We start from the raw sequence: 18,349 nt of genomic DNA, 5'->3' as shown, positions 1-18,349 counted from the left end.
CAATTTTTTTTTTCTTAGATAAACATTAAATGGAGGTCTCACTATCTATTCCAGGCTTTTTAACCAGTCACGTACGTATCTTATTTCTTGGTTGATACCTCGTCCAGAGTGGCACAATGTAGTTACAGGTATTTAAATTTAAATTCCAAAATTTTGCATCATATTTGCAATTTAATATCTATCACCATTTTTGTTAAGGAGATATGACATGAATGCTCATTGGGAAAGAATGTTACTGTGCATGTTGATGCATTTCACATTAATATGGAATTGTTTATTTTGTTCCACTTGTAAAGGCTTTGGGCTTAAAACACAATTTCCTGTTCATTAAACGGACTGCTCACCATTCTGTATGTTGCTGCTACACATTTGCAATATTGTGATATTTGAAAACTCATTCAGCCTCAAACTTGTCAAATCTGTAAGGAAATAGAAGGCTGGTAGAACTATAATAGTAATATGCGTTACAAGAGCGGTATGTTGACGTTTTCATGGTCGAGGAAAAGATTGAAAAAGCGAAACGTAGTTGAACTTTTTTAATTTCCGAGAACATGAAAACAAACATACCGCTCGTGTATCATACATTATTTTGTGCGAAGATCGTTTATTACATACCTGAAAGACGAATTTCTAATTAGTTGCAATGAAATCTCCATGTTGGTTTCTGTTTAATGACGGCAACTTTGGAATACCAAAATATCTTTCTTCGACATTGTTGCTATAAAATGTTTTCTGTGTTTACTATACTCCAGCAGGCCGTGATATACATCTGTCTTTTTTTTCCCCCCAGTCTATAAATGCGAACTTAAAACAAACGGTAAGGTTATGTAATGACTTATTTTTCATTTTAATATTTTAACAATATTATTTATATAACATATTGCAGTAATAACATCGGCATCTGGAATCTTGTTGATTTTTTCACGGCTTCCTTAATGTTACTTGCATCAGGAATGCAATAACTTTTGTGGAGTAGTAGAGTTCACTTAATTTTTGCAAATATTTAAAAACAATAATTAACGTGCAATTTAGGTGAAATTGCAGTGGTAAGTTTCCAATTTATAATTATTACTATGTTAAACGTCTCTAAAAATAATATGTTAAAAGCCTAAAGCAGTAAAATGAATGTGGCGCTTAAGCGGTAAGAAGAGGGAAATTGTTATGTGTGTTACGTTGGGAATACTGAATGTGGTATTTCACACTTACTGCATATTGGTTTTGTGCAGAAAGCAAGCAAATACGCACGATCTCGCACAAAAATATTTCTCTCTTCAGAAATATGTATACTGAGCAGCTGTTAAAATGCCTCATAAATAAATGGAAATCAAATTTTGAGTATCATTTTTATAAGACAGTAGCTGTGTGGTTTCACATTCAGAAGTTGTAAGAAAGCAATTTCATATATTTATTTTCTTATGTGTATTGCAGACACTGGCATATCACTTCATGAAGGATGTATGTAATAACAAATGTGTATTTTAATATTTGTTTGGTACATATTGCATCGTGTCTGATTTTATGGTGCCATATTTTTTCGTGTCACATTGGGATTAAGAATTAATGAACATTAAATAAAGTCTATAATACATGTTGAATTTAACCATAGATTTGGCATGCTGTTATCCAAATGGCTTGTGAACTATCTCTCCATGAAAGAGTTCATATCTCAGAAAGATGAGATGGACCGTTCACAATGTTAGTGCAAGTTTTCATACACTTTCGTCCTTCTGAAGTCATACCTTCATTTCTACCCTTATTCTTACCATCATCATAAAATTGTTTGTTTCCCAATGCTCAGCTAGTTTGCAATGAAGCCATTTGATATATATTATTTTAATGTACCGAAGTACATATGATATTTCCATGCAGATATTCTGCGTCACCATACGATGAAAGAGTAATGGAACGGAGAAAAATTCTCTCTGGCGCCGGGATTTGAACCCGGGTTTTCAGCTCTATGTGCTGATGCTTTAACCACTAAGCCAACTAGTCACTCATAACGAGTGCACCTCAGCACATGTGTGGACTTCGGTCCTACGTTCATAGACATCTATGACGTAGTGCAGAGGGCGGCCAATAGAGGGAACCCAAGAGTTGGAACTTAATCAGAGACAATTCTGTCCAACGCCAGGGTGGTATCCGGTGTTGTTGTTGTTGTTTTCTAATGCCAGGCGTTTGACAATAAAGTTATTTGACCTCTTGCACTCCAATATTTTTCAAAGATATTATCATGACCAGCCAATGAAGCACAGATTTTGAGGTATCCGGTGTGGCTTAGTGGATAAAGCATCAGCACGTAGAGCTGAAAACCCGGGTTCAAATCCTGGCGCCGGAGAGAATTTTTCTCCGTTCCATTACTCTTTCATCATATGGTGACGCAGAATATCTGCATGGAAATATCATATGTACTTCGGTACATTAAAATAATATATATATGATATGCGTAAATCACTTCGTGGATTTAAGACGGCGCTTATTCTGTCAGATCCCGGCCAACTAGTCACTCATAATGAGTGCACCTCAGCACATGTGTGGACTTCGGTCCTACGTTCATAGACATCTATGACGCACTGCAGAAGGCGGCCACTAGAGGGAACCCAAGAGTTGGAACTTAATCAGAGACAATTCTGTCCGACGCCGGGGTGGTATCCGGTGTGGTTTAGTGGATAAAGCATCAGCACGTAGAGCTGAAAACCCGGGTTCAAATCCCGGCGCCGGAGAGAATTTTTCTCCGTTCCATTACTCTTTCATCGTAAGCCATTTGATGTCAAAAAATTGAATAGAATAACCTTGAATTTTAAAACGTGGTAATTAATGTGAATTTTCTGTCAGAAATTGATTGTAATTATTTGTTGTATTATGTCTCTTGTATAGCAAGATGTATTTGTGTAGCAAGGATTGGAGATGAATGAAATATAACGTTCTGTAATTATCTGACATGGACAAGTGATACTGTATCTTCACTATTTATAGACGTAATTTCTGCAGTTCTAGGAACTCACGCTTTTAATGTGAGATTGATACTAGTCTGTATTAGTCGTGCAAGAAATAACATCAATTTTGACAACAGTGACATTTCCATTAGAAAGTTACGTCTCCAGATGTTAGGAAGATTCATAGACGTCCACACAACACAGGCTTCTCCATGCAAACCAGTTTAATTCTGAGAAGCACTTCTGAGGAAATTATTCGTTTCTCTCTCTGTCTTTCAATACACGCTGCTTCTCTGAAATGGCACGTAGTAGAAACGAAGTCAAGAAATGTTGTTAATTAATTTTACATTTCAGGTGCAAGTAATCGTAAGTTTTGTGTTGGCGTAGGCTTCCGCAGCTGGTGTACTTGGTCTGTGGAGAAACTTACGGGCTTATAACCCGTTGTCTTGGTATTCAGTGGCTGACATTTCGATCGCTGTGTTGTGGTCATCCTCAGAGCAGTAGATAAGGAGTCTCAATGGGAGAGGAAAGTCCTCATTGAAAGTTCTCTCCCATTGAGACTTCTATATACATATATATACAAGCTCACACACTATTTCCTTATCCACTGCTCTGAGGATAACCACAACACAGCAGTCGAAATGTCAGCCACTAACACCAAGACATTGCGGTATAAGCCGGAAGTTTCTCCATATACCAATCTTAAGTTTTGTTGTTCATTGTGCTTACACGATTGGAAGGGGGGCTGTTTTTACAGATACTGTTATAAGAAGTTAATTCTTGTAGAACATTACAACACCATTTCACGAGATGCTATTACTAGCAATCATTATTACTAATAATATGATAATAAATTATATAGAGAGGCATGGTTTGCTCCTCCTCCACAAATGTGTTGTTGTTTTCCACTGGCTGGATACTGGCCTGAGACATGTAAAATTGTTGTTTCACATATACGTTAACAGAAGTAACTGTAACTTTTCTCTTAAAGAGAAGACGTTTAAATTCTTTCTCAACTGTGAATATATTATGTTAATTTTTCTAATTCCGTTCAGTTGTTCTCATTACTTCGTTCATCATATTGTGAAAGATAATGTTAGACTTTGCACAGATGTAAGATGTAAACTAATATTTCCCTATTCTTACACATAGTATAGATTGCAGTAGCTATTCCAAAGTCTGTCAATATTCGCTTTTTTTTTTTATTTTATTTTAGTTGGTTATTTAACGACGCTGTATCGACTACTAGGTTATTTAGCGTCGATGAAATTGGTGATAGCGAGATGATATTTGGCGAGATGAAGCCGAGGATTTGCCATAGATTACCTTGCTTTCACATTACAGTTGGGTGAAACCTCAGAAAAAACCCAATCAGGTAATCAGCCCAAGCGGGGATCGAACCCGCGCCCAAACGCAACTTCAGATCAGCAGGCAAGCGCCCTAACCGACTGAGCCACGCCGGTGGCTTCAATATTCGTTTACTATTTATATTATAGATAAAGTTTGGAGAGATATATAGAGATATTAAATGATAATGTAGGTACTTTTAGCAGGAAATATATTGTCGAAAATAGTATGTGTAATTGTAATTGTATTGATTCAGCAATTGCTACTTTTAAACCCTTGTTCAAAACAATGTCCTAACTTATAAAAAGTACAACGTGCCAAAGTTAGTCATACAATAGCATTTCGTGGGATGACCAAACATCCTGGAAATCTGGAATTGTGTCACTTTTTTGTCCTCTATTCTAGAGTCCCGCGGAAAAGCTTTTGGGATGCTCTTTTGTCCCGGTTTCTTCAAGCCAGCTTTTTGTGATATTTTTGTTTCGATTCATATAATATGATTTCTGTTTTTTGGCAAACTGTTTCATGATTCATAATATTGTATTATTTCACATTCTCATTACAAAATAGTGTTGATAGCAATGAATCGTATCTCATATTATGTGTAACATGGACAGGCATTATGTGTACATATATATCTTCTAGAAGGCAGTGACAGAACATGCTCTTCATTATTCATTTGTCTCAACGCAAATGCGTTATTTTTATTAACTTCTGCTTTCTTTGATTTTGTGGTTATGTAAACAGATTATTTTCAATAATTGTTCATTTTGTACTTAAATATTATCAAAGAAGAAAATCACTTCATTGGCAATCAGTCATGCATCACCAAAATGCTCTGTAAGTACAATGAAAGCTATACCAAGGATTGGCATTTTATCAAGAGGGATCGCTGTGACAACGAGGTTGAATGCAGAATTTGTAATTAGTTACATTAGCACCTAGTACATGACATAACCCTTCACAGATACACATCATGCATAATGTGGCCCGCCAAAGTGGTGTGCAAATTGAAAATGGGTCACAGTCCTGCCATCTGTCCATAGTATGTGGAACCTGAATCACGCAAGTGAAGTGCATAGGCGGTAATTCAGATTTGAAAGAACATCTTCAGTCAAAGAAGCATAAGTCAAAAAGTAGTGCTCCAAATTGTAGTAAAAAAAGTGAAATCATTTTTTCATAAAACCAGAATCCAGTGAAGAGACGAAAGTAGCAGCAACCAAATATTAATGCAAGCATACCACATTGTCAAACACCATCACACTTTTCGTTCTAATGACTGTATTAATAAATTAACAATTATTTTATATAATGACTCAGCAATTGCAACCAAACATTGTGCATTTTTTGGTGTAGGTTGTAGCTTTTCTGGAAACATGCCAAAGGAAATTATTTAATTAAGTAACTTAGTGTATATAAATTGAATCTCATCATCAAAATTAATGACAACCAACATATACCAAAGGGTTACTTTATGTATTTTTGTTACTGTTACGTCTGGTGAAATGGATATGTAAATGTTTGAATTATACAAATAGCATCACACTGTGATTTAGTGAAGTAAGCAAGCAAATAAGATAATTAAACCGTTCCTATTACAGCAAAATTCTGAAGGTACTATAACCTTCAAATTGGTTCCTGCTGATGGAAAGGTAGGGATACGAGAAAGCAAAGTCCGGGTTCGAGCACATTTTGACTACACGTCTGCAACTGACCCATACATACCGTGCAAGGAGGCCGGGCTGGATTTTGTAAAAGGAGATGTCTTACATATTGTAAGCCAAGATGATGCTTACTGGTAAGTTCATCTAATATTTTATTTTTATTGTTTTATTATCCATTAATATATTTTCTGCTTACATAATGATAATGTGAAATACTTCCAGAAATTTTATAATGGACTCTGAATCTGTTACATAAGCAAATCAAAATACTTCTTTGCTTCTAATGTCGAGAAATATAGGGTGCTGATTACATGTAAGTTTTACTTGTATGTGAGTAAATACAGTGTCCTTTATTAAATTTTTTTTGTATATATTTAGTGTGTAAGCAGTGATACTGTGTTACATAAATTCTATAATGCAATAATTAAGAGTGTGACTTGGAAATGAATTCTTGTTTTTAGAAGAGCTTGTACTTGCTCCAGTTTTCAATTTACCATTCTCTTAAACAGTAAAACTTCATTTATATAGGGACCTGAAGAAAAAACGCATAAGTGAGAAAAACGTATATCTGAAATAGCATTTGAAGACTATGCAGGGAGTACAAGTTAAGTCAATTTAGTAAAATTTTCACAAGTGAAATCTAGGACTCCACAGTTAAGCCATCTTTGAGTCTGTAATGCAGTACTAAAATTTATAACACATGTTCTTGAAGAATGTAGTATTATTTGTAGCAAATGTTTGCTGCTTAGAGACAAAACTGGTTGCTATATTACTTTCAAAACTCCAGTCCAGAAAAGTTTACAACATTGACTTACCTTGATCTTCTATTATCTTCATTTAATAACATGTAATTATTTTATAAAAAGTCAGTTATTTTCGATTGAATAAACTATGCCCTCAAATTTATTGTGATGATTGTTCCATAATTTGTTCACTTACATCACGATGTGTTACAAAATGTTTCATTGTTCCAAAAGCTATAATAATGTCATTGAAGGACACAAGTTTGGTGGAGAAAGCATCTTCACGATGAACATGTATTGTATTTTCGCATTCTTACTACATTTTCACGACAAATCTAATTTCGAGTCTAAGTGATTTAAAACGTATCTCCTGGGGTTTAAATACTATCATATAAGTGTGAAAAACATATGAACGAAAACATATAACTGAAATTAATCAAGAAAGTTTAGAAATTTTGCTGGAACTTTAGTAAAAAAAGTATGTCTGAAAATCATGTAAGTGTGAAATGTAAAAAAGAAGTTTTACTGTATCAGTTAATTATTGTTAACTTACAGGTTTATGTATAATTCATGTAACTTCTTAAGGGTCTGTAAATTAGACTGAACCTTTCTAGCGTATTAGATGGGATATTATTAATGGCTATCGCATGTAAGTTAATTTTGATTAAATTGTGCTTCTGAAGGTGGCAAGCTCGAAAAGAAGGAGATCGCAATATGAGGGCAGGATTAATACCTAGCCGAGCACTCCAAGAGCGTCGGATTCTGCATGAACGAACCCAGCAGGATAAAACAGGAGAAGAAGGTGAGATAAGGAACCAACGGTAGATCCAAAGAGCACGCTTTCACATTAATGCTTTTTGTACATTATGCTAATCATCTAATATTGCCTCACTCACATGCTGTATCTCACTGTTTGGCTATTGCATAACTAAAACACAGTGTGTTTCATGAACTTATGTAGCTAGTAAATTATTATTATTTTTTTATTACAAGCAGTATTAATTTTAATAAGTGGTAAAAACGTAATACAGCGAACGCTAAGCTCCGCCCACGACCCCTTTCCACTTTTCCCCTACAAGCTCACCACACACTCTAGCGGGAACTAGTGGAAATAGGGGTTTAGGGTGGGGTGACATCTAGTGTAGGAAAGTGGAACAAAAAGAATAAATGCGACATCTATGAACCAAAAGAGGAACTTCGTCCTGTCTGCCTCTCTCTCTCTCTCTCTCTCTCTCTCCCTCCCTCTCCCCCTCTCTCTCCCTCTCCCTCTCCCTCTCCCTCTAACCTCTCCTTCTCTGTTCCTTGCTTCAGGTCTCTCTCTTTTTTTTTTTTTTGTCTTATGACTTCGCAGTGGGTGAGATTCGATCCGAGGAAGTTCGTAACTAAACGCTAAACGCACGCTTTTTGGTCACGCTTTAGACCTCTCGGCTACTGAGGCGAGTTGGGGGTAGAAGGGAAAATAAATCTATTTATGTTTAAGGGAACTGCCATAACGTATTGCAGAAGAATGGCATGGGGGACAATGACCGAGGGTAGAAAGTGGCGGGCTTGTGAATGTAGCTTGGTAGGGGTTGACTGTGGGGGTGGCATAAGTGTTAACGCACGCTGGTGGAGCTTCATTGTGTCCGTGTCCAGCTTCGTGTACAGACGTAACCACGTGTAGACGTGTACTCCTTCCTCAAATTGTGCAGGGAGAATTTGAAGACGGATACGGTAAGGTACTGTGAGGAACATGGACTACTTGCTAGTCATTACGAGTGTCCAACCTGTGGGAAAAATATGAAATTAGCGCCGAAAAGCGATGCTACTGATGGTGTGCATTGGACAGTGGGGCTGTGCGAAGTTAACACGTGAGTGTTGTTTAATGAAAAAACCACATTACATTGTTGTCTAATGCCCCGATTTTGTTAGTACGTGTTATGAAATACATGCGAGACGAGGCAATGATCCATCGAAGCAGGACAGACAGTAGAGAGAGACAGAGAGAGAGCAGGCGAGCGAGGTGCCGAGCGGCGCGGGTGGGGATAACTTCCCCTACTGGCGTTCGCCGTATTACGTTTTTACCTAATAAGTAAGTTGGTAAAGTTGGAACCAATAGAGAACTTCTAATCTTTATAAATATCAGTGCCATTTATCTACAGGAAATAGTATAGTATCGGTGTATGCTGATACATACGTATTTCACCAAGGAAACGTATTTGTAAAGCTATTACTTGCTCTATAGTGAGGTGACTTAGAGTGACTGTGATTTGTGGATGAAATGGAATACCCTGTGTCTTAAATTTTTAAACTCAATCTAGAGAAAATTGCACAATATAAAGTTAGCGAGTAGCAAATTAGTTTAAATTCTGTGCTGTGTATCACTTCCTGCTGACTGACACGTAAAGGAGTGTTATTACATGTACTAACTAACTGTGTATTTATTATTACTGTTAACAAGAATATTGCTGATGCTAGCATGTATGTATATCTCTGGTTCCAGATTACAATGTAATTTTCTCCCCCCTTCCTGATGGTAAATGTGAGTTGTTTACATTGCAACTACACTCATATTTTAATTCCTCATGTACTAATTATAGCAAAACTTTTTTCGCCAATGCCTAGAAGAATAAAGCATGGTGTTTTTTTGTTTTGGAAACGTTATTTTGTCTAAGTTCAGTGTTATTATTTACTATAATTAACTTACCATTATGAATAATGCATTTATTTTAAGTTCATTATAATATTAGCTTCACAATTAGTTTAAATGAAGCAGTGAATTATATAAATACCTTCATGGTGTGAAATTTTAACATTTTTGTGTTCACAACAATTTAGTATTTGCAGTTGCTTGAAATTCAGAAATTAAATTGCATTTATAATTTTATGAAAAGATATTTATTATGTTAAGTTTTTATGTTTATATTGAATTGAGACCGTTTTGTTTTTGGTATATTTCAGGGTCACACAGCGATGTGGTTTGGTCATTAGGCTTACATTTGCTGCCCGCTAACTTCCCTGTAGGTTTGTGCTCTGTTTCAGTCCTCCCTGGGTGTCAGTCCCCTAAGTCCCCTCGCTGTGCCTCTAAACCTAAAACTAAAAAGATTATGTATGACACAGCCGAGAATGATGACTTTGACCGCGAGGAGATTGCCACATACGAGGAAGTGGCTAAGCTTTACCCACGCCCGGGGCTACACAGACCCGTGGTACTCATCGGGCCTCCGGGTGTTGGGCGCAATGAGCTCAAGCGGAGACTCATTGCTACTGACCAAGAAAAATATAAGACGCCTATTCCATGTGAGTTTTTATGCACATCTTATTACTTTACTTTTAATTGAAATATACAAATGAAAGAAAACTTACTACTTTTCTTTTCATGTATCAGTCCTTTAAGTGAGAGGAATGAAAAATCTAAATGCATTTTTGATTGTTAGTCAACGGTTTTCTTTAGTAATCTTAATTTTTTTTTTAAATACTTCTTACATTTTCAGGAATAACAGTTGAATTTTTACTATGTTTCTTCTAAGGGGTTGTAGCAGGGTTTAAGCTAGAAAATAAATAATTGTCTCAAAAATGCGCAAATGAAAATTATATTCGTGCAAACTGCGAAAAGCTTGTGCAATATTCTAAATAATTTATTGTACAAAAATAAAATTAATAAGGTTTGCAGAAACAAAAAGTTATGTAACTTGTTTCTTGGAGTTTTATTACTTTCAATCCATCTTATCACACTCCAGATATACTTATGTAAGTAAATCATTATACGTAAACTATTTCCAACTAAAGATTGAAGTAGACGTAAACAAAACCTTAATGTATTACTCCGCATTTGCAAGCTATACTGTTTTCGCTGTAAGAAAAATCCTAATGTAAACACAAGCACATGGCTGTCATACCCGTGATTGGCTCCCAGTCGAAACACTCACACGACGCAGGAAAATATAGTCCGTATTTGGAAACTATCATCTTGTATTATTTAAAAATAAAAAATTAAATTCTAGTTGTTAAATACAATGAAACATATAACTTCACTCATATGTAAAACGATATGTAAAAGAAAAGCTACTTTTATATTTTGTTATGTACTATGAACGCGGATGAATACAAACAGTAATACCGAGGTAGTCTGTTCTTATAACAAGCTGGCGTCACTAGAGCTCATAGTTGTTCACGTAAGCATTTGGTACTGAAGTATGGCTTCTGCATCCTCGGTGTGTGTGGTTATTAATCGTAAGAGTGGAAATCCTCTCAAAAGCGGAGAAAAACAAATAGTCTTAAATGTATACAATAAATTATATGAGTTTTAATTAGAGTAATTATAAAGTAAATATTTCCTAAACAAATGAATGCATAGTAGTGAGGTTAGGCCTACTTGACGAGTAACGGGAAATGTTTAACATGAAACAGAATGTACAACAGTAGGCGGAAACACGTACTGAGAATCTATGGCGCCACGCTGCGGCCAATGAAGCCTCACTACAGTCACGTGCTGTTGTTTATATTAGGATTTTTCTTACAGCGAAAAGATTATAGCTACCAAAGCAGCCAGCAGGGCGCATTATTTTCAGCAAGTGAGCACGCAGGGCAGCCAACGTCTGATATATTGCAGACATTTCAACACATTCATTAAACTAACCCGTAAAATCCTCACAGAGGGTTAATATTTATTATTTATCTACTGGGAATAGTGGATTTTCTTTTTCTGTAGATTCGTGATTAAATGTTATTCTTTGAAGAGTGGAGAATTTCTTTAATTCTACAGAAATTTATTTGAGGTTGGCAACACTGAATCTCGCACTGCGTTCTACCAGCTGTGCTGATGTGCTCTGTGAAGCTGCAAGTCACCTTGGGAGGGATTTAATGCCTATTACACATGTGCGTTGCCATAATACACGTTACAATGCTTTAACACGCAATGTCTGAAACTACTAATATAAACATGTTGTTTAAGTCGTAAGAAAGTGTTCTTATAAACATGTTTAATTCACTCGTATTCCATGTATATTATACATTTTATTATTTTAGAAGGAACTATTTAAATGTGAGGAAGATGATGACAAGCATGAGTTTGGAGGAGTTGTGCGTCCAATAGCCAATCAGGAACTATTATGCCACGTGCATTTATTTACATTTACTTCAATATTTAGCTGGAAAGAGAGTAGGTATGTTTAGAATCAATTACTGCCGAATTTGCATCACATTAAAATACGTTATTTTGTGGGCACTCTAAACATTTAAATTCTTTACTAGTATGCCCTTCAAGATTTATTGTTAGCAGAGTGGTAACTCTTTTTACTGAAAGGCGGTTTCTAATTACAGTTTTTACAAGATTCATGCAACTAAATTCTTGCTCACAATTTACAGTATGCGATGGAATTGTATAAATCAATTAGAAGAAATTGTTCACTTAACTTACATGAATTGCAGCAACTCTTTGAAATCAATTCCTGAACATCTATTGCTCTTAAACATTTCCCATGTCATTAGCATTTCATTTAAATTCAGATTCTCCATAACTGATTAGTTCATATACATCTCTGATTTCATTTTCTCCATTACCATCTTCGTTTCTGAAGTCCAATGTGGTTGTCGCATTTTTGCTCATTTACATTGAAAGTTTGTAGCATTTGTAGAAGTCGAGTAGCAAAATGCGACTGTGGCTTAAACCCTGGGTTGTAGTAATTTGTCCGTGAGAAGTACAGTGTTGCCAGAAAGTTTGGGGACAACTTATAATTGTGACCTGGTAGAGTGTAAGAGAAGGCTCTATGGCCTTGACTCTGCCAGTATAAATAAATTATTATTATTATTATTATTATTATTATTATTATTATTCGGTATTTATATGATGACTGTTAGTCCTTATAGAGAATTTATAATAAGTTTTTCAACAAAATAAAAAATCTTCCATTTTCAATGTTAAAGTTGAAAATGAATGAGTAACTAATTGATGCACGATTCTCAACTGTTGCTGGATGATGTAGGATATATTACTTTGTAAATTAGTAAAGATAAAATATTTGTAAAAAAATTTTCTTTGTGAATGTCCTAGCAGTTTCTAAGGTTTGAAGTAAAAAAAAAAAAAAATGGGAAAATATTGTTATTAGTCGCTTTATCTGTAACTGTTGAATGAAGCTGCATACCTTGGGATTATAGTTTAGGGTGGACGCATCTGTGCAAACCTCATACCTATAACTGCCTCCATTCAGTCATATATCAGCGCATATTGTTAAATTAATAGGTGAGAGTAAAATGTAAAACACTCAAGATGAACTCTCTTTCAGACACATCTCGCCCGGTGAGACATGGAGAAGTTAATGGGAAAGAATACTTTTTTGTCACAAGAGAGAAAATGGAAGAAGAAATTGAAGCTGGAAAATTTATTGAATTTGGGGAATACAAAGGAAATTTATATGGAACATCTGCAGAAAGTGTCAAGTCGTTAGTGAATGCAGGATATGTGTGCATTTTGAACCCACATTATCAGGTCAGATTCTTATGATAGCTGTAATGGTCATTGTACATTGTCATATTGTACCAGATTGCCAGATAATAAGTATTCTTCGTTTTCTTTGTAGGCCTTGAAGATGTTGAGAATTCCTCAGTTAAAACCTTACATAATCTACATAAAACCACCACCGTTTAATGTTCTTAAAGAAACTCGTAATGCTGCTTATGCGAGATCTACATTTGATGAAAACAACTCTAGAGGTTTTACTGTAAGTATAATTATATTCAGGTTATTCTACTATCATTACGAAGACAAAACACTGTATTTCATGTCTGGAAAAATTGCAGTGTTCTTTTCTGTTTTCCTGTCTAACTGATTTTAAGACTGTTTGTTCTGTTTATGGTATCTTTTTAAGACCAGATTTATTGCATATGAAAAAATCTTATTAACATTAATTTTGCATGCTTAATGAAACGAAAATGTTGTATTCTGATCTGATATGAATTAAAGCCACATGTATCTCGTATAAATTTATCAGTATGAATTTCTAAAGAATTTTATTATTTCAGTTTTATGTTAGTATTTTTTTTTTATTAGAGTGTTTCAACAATGCTCTGGTTTTTCTCACCCAAACAATAAATGAATAAATAATAAAAATTACATTACAATTTCAATTTTTTAACTAATTTTACTCTTCAACTCACGTATCTATCCATCCTTCCAGCCGGTGTTAATTTGTATTCTATGTGGACATATTCGATTTATGTTTATCTTATAGAATTTCTCTTTTAAATTAGTCAGTTGCGAAAAGAAATTATGTTCTATTTCAAATGTCATAGCCATGTTCCATATGGTATAAGAGATATTTTGCTTAACTTATGCTTCAAATTCGGGAAGCTTTTATTCTTCCTGTAAAGTAAGTAACTTTAGACATAACTCGGAAATAAAAGCGACATTAAATAAAGAACTGTATAATCATCTAATTCTGCACTAATTAAAAAAATTCGGAGAAAGTTACTTTTTGTAAAGAAGAATGTCCCTGTAAAATTTAAGACTTTCAGTTATTTAGTTGTTCAGACCTGTTTCATTGTAGCATACTTAAAATCAGGATGTCTTTAAAAATTTTGGAAACAAAGTAAGTTTTTTTCTCTAGTCGTGTTGGAAATTTTCATCCGAAAAATGAAATTTTACAAGTTGCTTTAAACTTATTGTTTGGCATTTCAGTTTCTTAGGGCAGGATCTTAATTTAGATCGTTTGTATCATATTATGTGCACAAATCTGTCACATATCGCAATTTTCCTTTCAATTTATTCTTAATCTCTCAAATACAGTCTTGTGTTAAGGTAAGTGTTTACTACATCGTATCACACTCCTCATATGAATCGCACGCAACAGATATTTTAAGTGCAGTGCGTTCACTGTAACGGCTCCATCTCATCACCTCATCGAATTCCCCTATCAGCTGTTTAAAACATGATGTCGTACAATATCGACATTACTGAAAATAGATGAGTTGAGGTTAGGTCTATTAATTATGATTGTTAGCGAATAAGAATTTGTAATTGCTTCATGCGTCTTAATTGAAGAGGAAGAAACGAAAGAAATATTGGTTACATAATATATATGTAAGAAATGACTTGATGGGAACACCTCAAATGATATAATTCTTCGAAATTTTCTACAAGTGAAGTAAGTTTTCCGTCTGCCATTTTGGCGCGACACTGAACATGGCACAACATAATAGTAACAGTTGACCAATTGAAATTGATTTATTAAAGAAGGCCATGATCGAACGCATCAGAAAAGTTGCCCATCCGAGAAACGTGGACGGATTTGCCGAGAGGTGATGCGTGCGATATGATGTAGTGAACGCGGTTACATAACAATTACAGCAAAGATTGTCTTTTTCCGATCTGTGCAATTCATACGATGAGTGCGATACGATGTAGTGAACGCTTTCCTTTATCAGCATGTAATTTTGGATGCCATGTGTCATCTGTGACACCAAAAGGTCTTGTGACATAAGCTGTGTTGACATCAATATTTGTTAAGAATACACTGGTTTACTCATTCATATCTTTCTCCTGAATATAACAATGCATATTGAAGTCATTTGATATTATAAAGTGTCTAGGCAGTTCTTCATTATCCACTTCATTTCAGGATGAAGAATTTCATGAAATGCTGCATAGTAGTGAGCGTATAGAGTTCCTGTATGGCCACTTGTTTGATGAAGTTATCGAGAATGCGGATTTGTCAGCAGCATTTGAGCAACTAGTTCGAGCTGTGAACAGGGTAGAAACAGAGCCTTTGTGGGTTCCAGCATCGTGGGTTCAGTGACAACATTCAGATGATTCAAGACCAACAGGTTGTCATTGGTGAGAAAATACATTCTTACAGTTTGGTCTCGATAGTTATTAATACAGAAAATATAATTCATTTATTTATAAAACCAATGGACATATTTTACTGTTTGTATGTGTAATAGTTAGCCATCGAGAGCATGACAATTCACAGATATTTATTTTTTTTGTTTATATGTATGTATTTATTTACACTGCAAGTGGGCAAGCACCTGGTGGCAGTGGTATACACAATATAAACAATACACAATAAAATGATGAACAATACACATTACAATTATACAATACACAATACAATAAGAATACTTACTTACTTACTGGCTTTTAAGGAACCCGGAGGTTCATTGCTGCCCTCACATAAGCCCGCCATTGGTTCCTATCCTGAGCAAGATTAATCCAATCTCTATCATCATATCTCACCTCCCTCAAATCCATTTTAATATTATCTTCCCATCTATGTCTCGGCCTCCCTAAAGGTCTTTTTCCCTCCGGCCTCCCAACTAACACTCTATATGCATTTCTGGATTCGCCCATATGTGCTACATGCCCTGCCCATCTCAAACGTCTGGATTTAATGTTCCTAGTTATGTCAGGTGAAGAATACAATGCGTGCAGTTCTGCGTTGTGTAACTTTCACCATTCTCCTGTAACTTCATCCTTCTTAGCCCCTTATTCTCAAACACCCTTAACCTATGTTCCTCTCTCAAAGTGAGAGTCCAAGTTTCACAACCATAAAGAACAACCGGTAATACACAATACAATTTAACATAATAATTACAATTAATAATAAAACATAAAATACCTAATTTTACAATACAACCTACATATGTATAGGCCCTACATAAATTTCAATAGTGTTTCACTTTACTCTCATCTCACTCACTGTAGTGGCACTATGACGCATTTCACTGACACTTTAGGACACATTTCACTGACACTATAGAACACATTTCATTGACGCTATAAATTATCACTGATCGGAACTATTCACTGCACTGTAAAACCATAACTTCACTGACTCACCTCGCTTCACTGATACAACAGTTCAAATAAGTCAAATAATTACACCCTTATGCATACTTATAAACAGAACTACATTTAAGCTAAACATTTCTAGTTTAAGGCCCTCTTATATGCTGTATTTAAATAATTTACATTTTAAACCAAGGAAGTAACTCGTCAGGCTAAATAAATACATGTCACCTTAAAAAATTAAATGTTAAATGTCACCTTAATTTTAACTTGGTGTAGTTATGGTGAGATATTGACGTCATATCACATTGAGATCTCATTATAACGAATCAAAGTCAGGATAGGAGAAGAAAGTGGAATAGGGAGAGGGATATGACAAGGATGACCTTTATCACCTACTCTGTTCAACATCTACATGGAAGATTTAGTGAAGAACAGTTTTCGGAATACAGTAGGAGGAAGAAGAATAAAGTGCATAAGATTTGCTGATGATATGGTATTGTTAGCAGAAGAGACGATACTAAGGGATATGTTACTGGAGCTAAATGACAGCTATGAGCAGTATGGGATGAAGATAAATGTGAACAAGACAAAAAGCATGGTTATCGGATGGAAAATAAATAAGGTAAACATGCGAATTCTAAATGAGGCAGTAGAACAAGTGGACAGCTTCAAATACTTGGGGTGTACTATAAGCAGTAACATGAGCTGCCAAGAAATCAAAAGGAGGATAGCAATGACAAAGAAAGCCTTTAATAGAAAACTGAGGATCTTCTGCAGACCTCTGGAAAAAGAACTAAGGAAGAGACTAGTGAAGTGCTTTGTGTGGAGTGTGGCATTGTATAGGGAAGAAACATGGACATTACGACGAAGTGAAGAGAAATGACTGAAAGAATTTGTTTGAAATGTGGATATGGAGAATAATGGAATGTGTGAAATGGACAGACAGAATAAGCAATGAAGCCGTGTAGAAAAAGAGCGAGTGAACAAAGAATAAAGCTGAAACTGATCAGGAAGAGAAAAAGGAATTGGTTGGGTCATTGGCTAAGAACAAACTGCATACTGAAGGATGTACTGGAAGGAATATGTGTAAGTCATAGCAAGACAGTATGATTATAACTGACATTACTTAATTAGAATTAACGTTAAAAGTTGACACGTATTCCACCATTATCAACTATTTTAAAATCTTGAACTGTTTAATATGCTTGTATGTAAAGCAAGCCTTAAACAGGGAATTAAATATATAAGTATAAATGAAGTATTAAATAAATACCTAAATAATAATAATAATAATAATAATAGTAATAATAATAATAATAATAATAATAATAATAATAATAGTAGTAGAAGAATATGTTAGACTAAATTCAAGGGAAGAGAGAACAGGAATGGCATGGTGGAGATTAGGTATCTGGAGACTCAAGAATAAGAGAGGGAACGTAGAGAAGGATAAATGTCCTTTGTGTGGACTAGCTGAAGACGCAATGCATATTGCGTTAAAGTGTCAGGCAACGAATGATTTGAGACACAGTTGGGTGGATAAAAAATGTCTACAAATAAACGCTATAGCAGCTTATAAAAAAAATGAATGGTCACCTAAACGCAAGCAATCTGCATAAATTAGGAAAATTTCTGTTTAGAGTTAAAATTAGATGGGAAGAGAAAGTCAAAGCTCTAACGGAGATGGAATTAAAAATGTTAAGGAGTTACATGATAAGAAACTACGGAGAGTAGTCAATGAAGTAATAGAATAATTCTTAAGAGAGTAGGAGTTTTAAATAAAAGAGGTATACTTATTAGTTGATTATTATTATTACTTTTATCATTATTATTATTATTTTTATTGTTAGTAGTATTATTATTGTAAACAGAGGATACTTATAAGTTCAAATGTAT

The 18,349-nt window shown here is 34.9% G+C and overlaps 1 protein-coding gene across 5 annotated transcripts in view; it reads left to right on the top strand.

Annotated features, from left to right (window-relative positions):
* Positions 1-18,349, top strand: part of metro (membrane palmitoylated protein 7-like protein metro) — a 45,937-nt gene that overhangs the window by 20,334 nt on the left and 7,254 nt on the right. For 2 of the 5 annotated variants that reach the window (XM_069823053.1, XM_069823052.1), the window contains 6 exons: positions 5,879-6,075; positions 7,368-7,486; positions 9,784-9,963; positions 12,948-13,150; positions 13,242-13,382; positions 15,279-15,493. In XM_069823053.1, coding sequence (XP_069679154.1) covers positions 5,879-6,075; positions 7,368-7,486; positions 9,784-9,963; positions 12,948-13,150; positions 13,242-13,382; positions 15,279-15,455 — 1,017 coding nt within the window. In that variant the 3' untranslated portion in view covers positions 15,456-15,493. Of the gene's footprint in view, positions 1-5,878; positions 6,076-7,367; positions 7,487-9,624; positions 9,964-12,947; positions 13,151-13,241; positions 13,383-15,278; positions 15,494-18,349 lie in introns of all 5 variants that reach the window. The other 3 variants (XM_069823049.1, XM_069823048.1, XM_069823050.1) reach the window with 2 other exon arrangements.

This window comes from Periplaneta americana, chromosome 4, assembly GCF_040183065.1.
Source record: "Periplaneta americana isolate PAMFEO1 chromosome 4, P.americana_PAMFEO1_priV1, whole genome shotgun sequence".
NCBI classification, from domain to species: Eukaryota; Metazoa; Arthropoda; class Insecta; order Blattodea; family Blattidae; genus Periplaneta; species Periplaneta americana.
The sequence above is the reverse complement of the archived record's forward strand: the minus strand, read 5'-3'. Positions and strand labels throughout refer to the sequence as shown.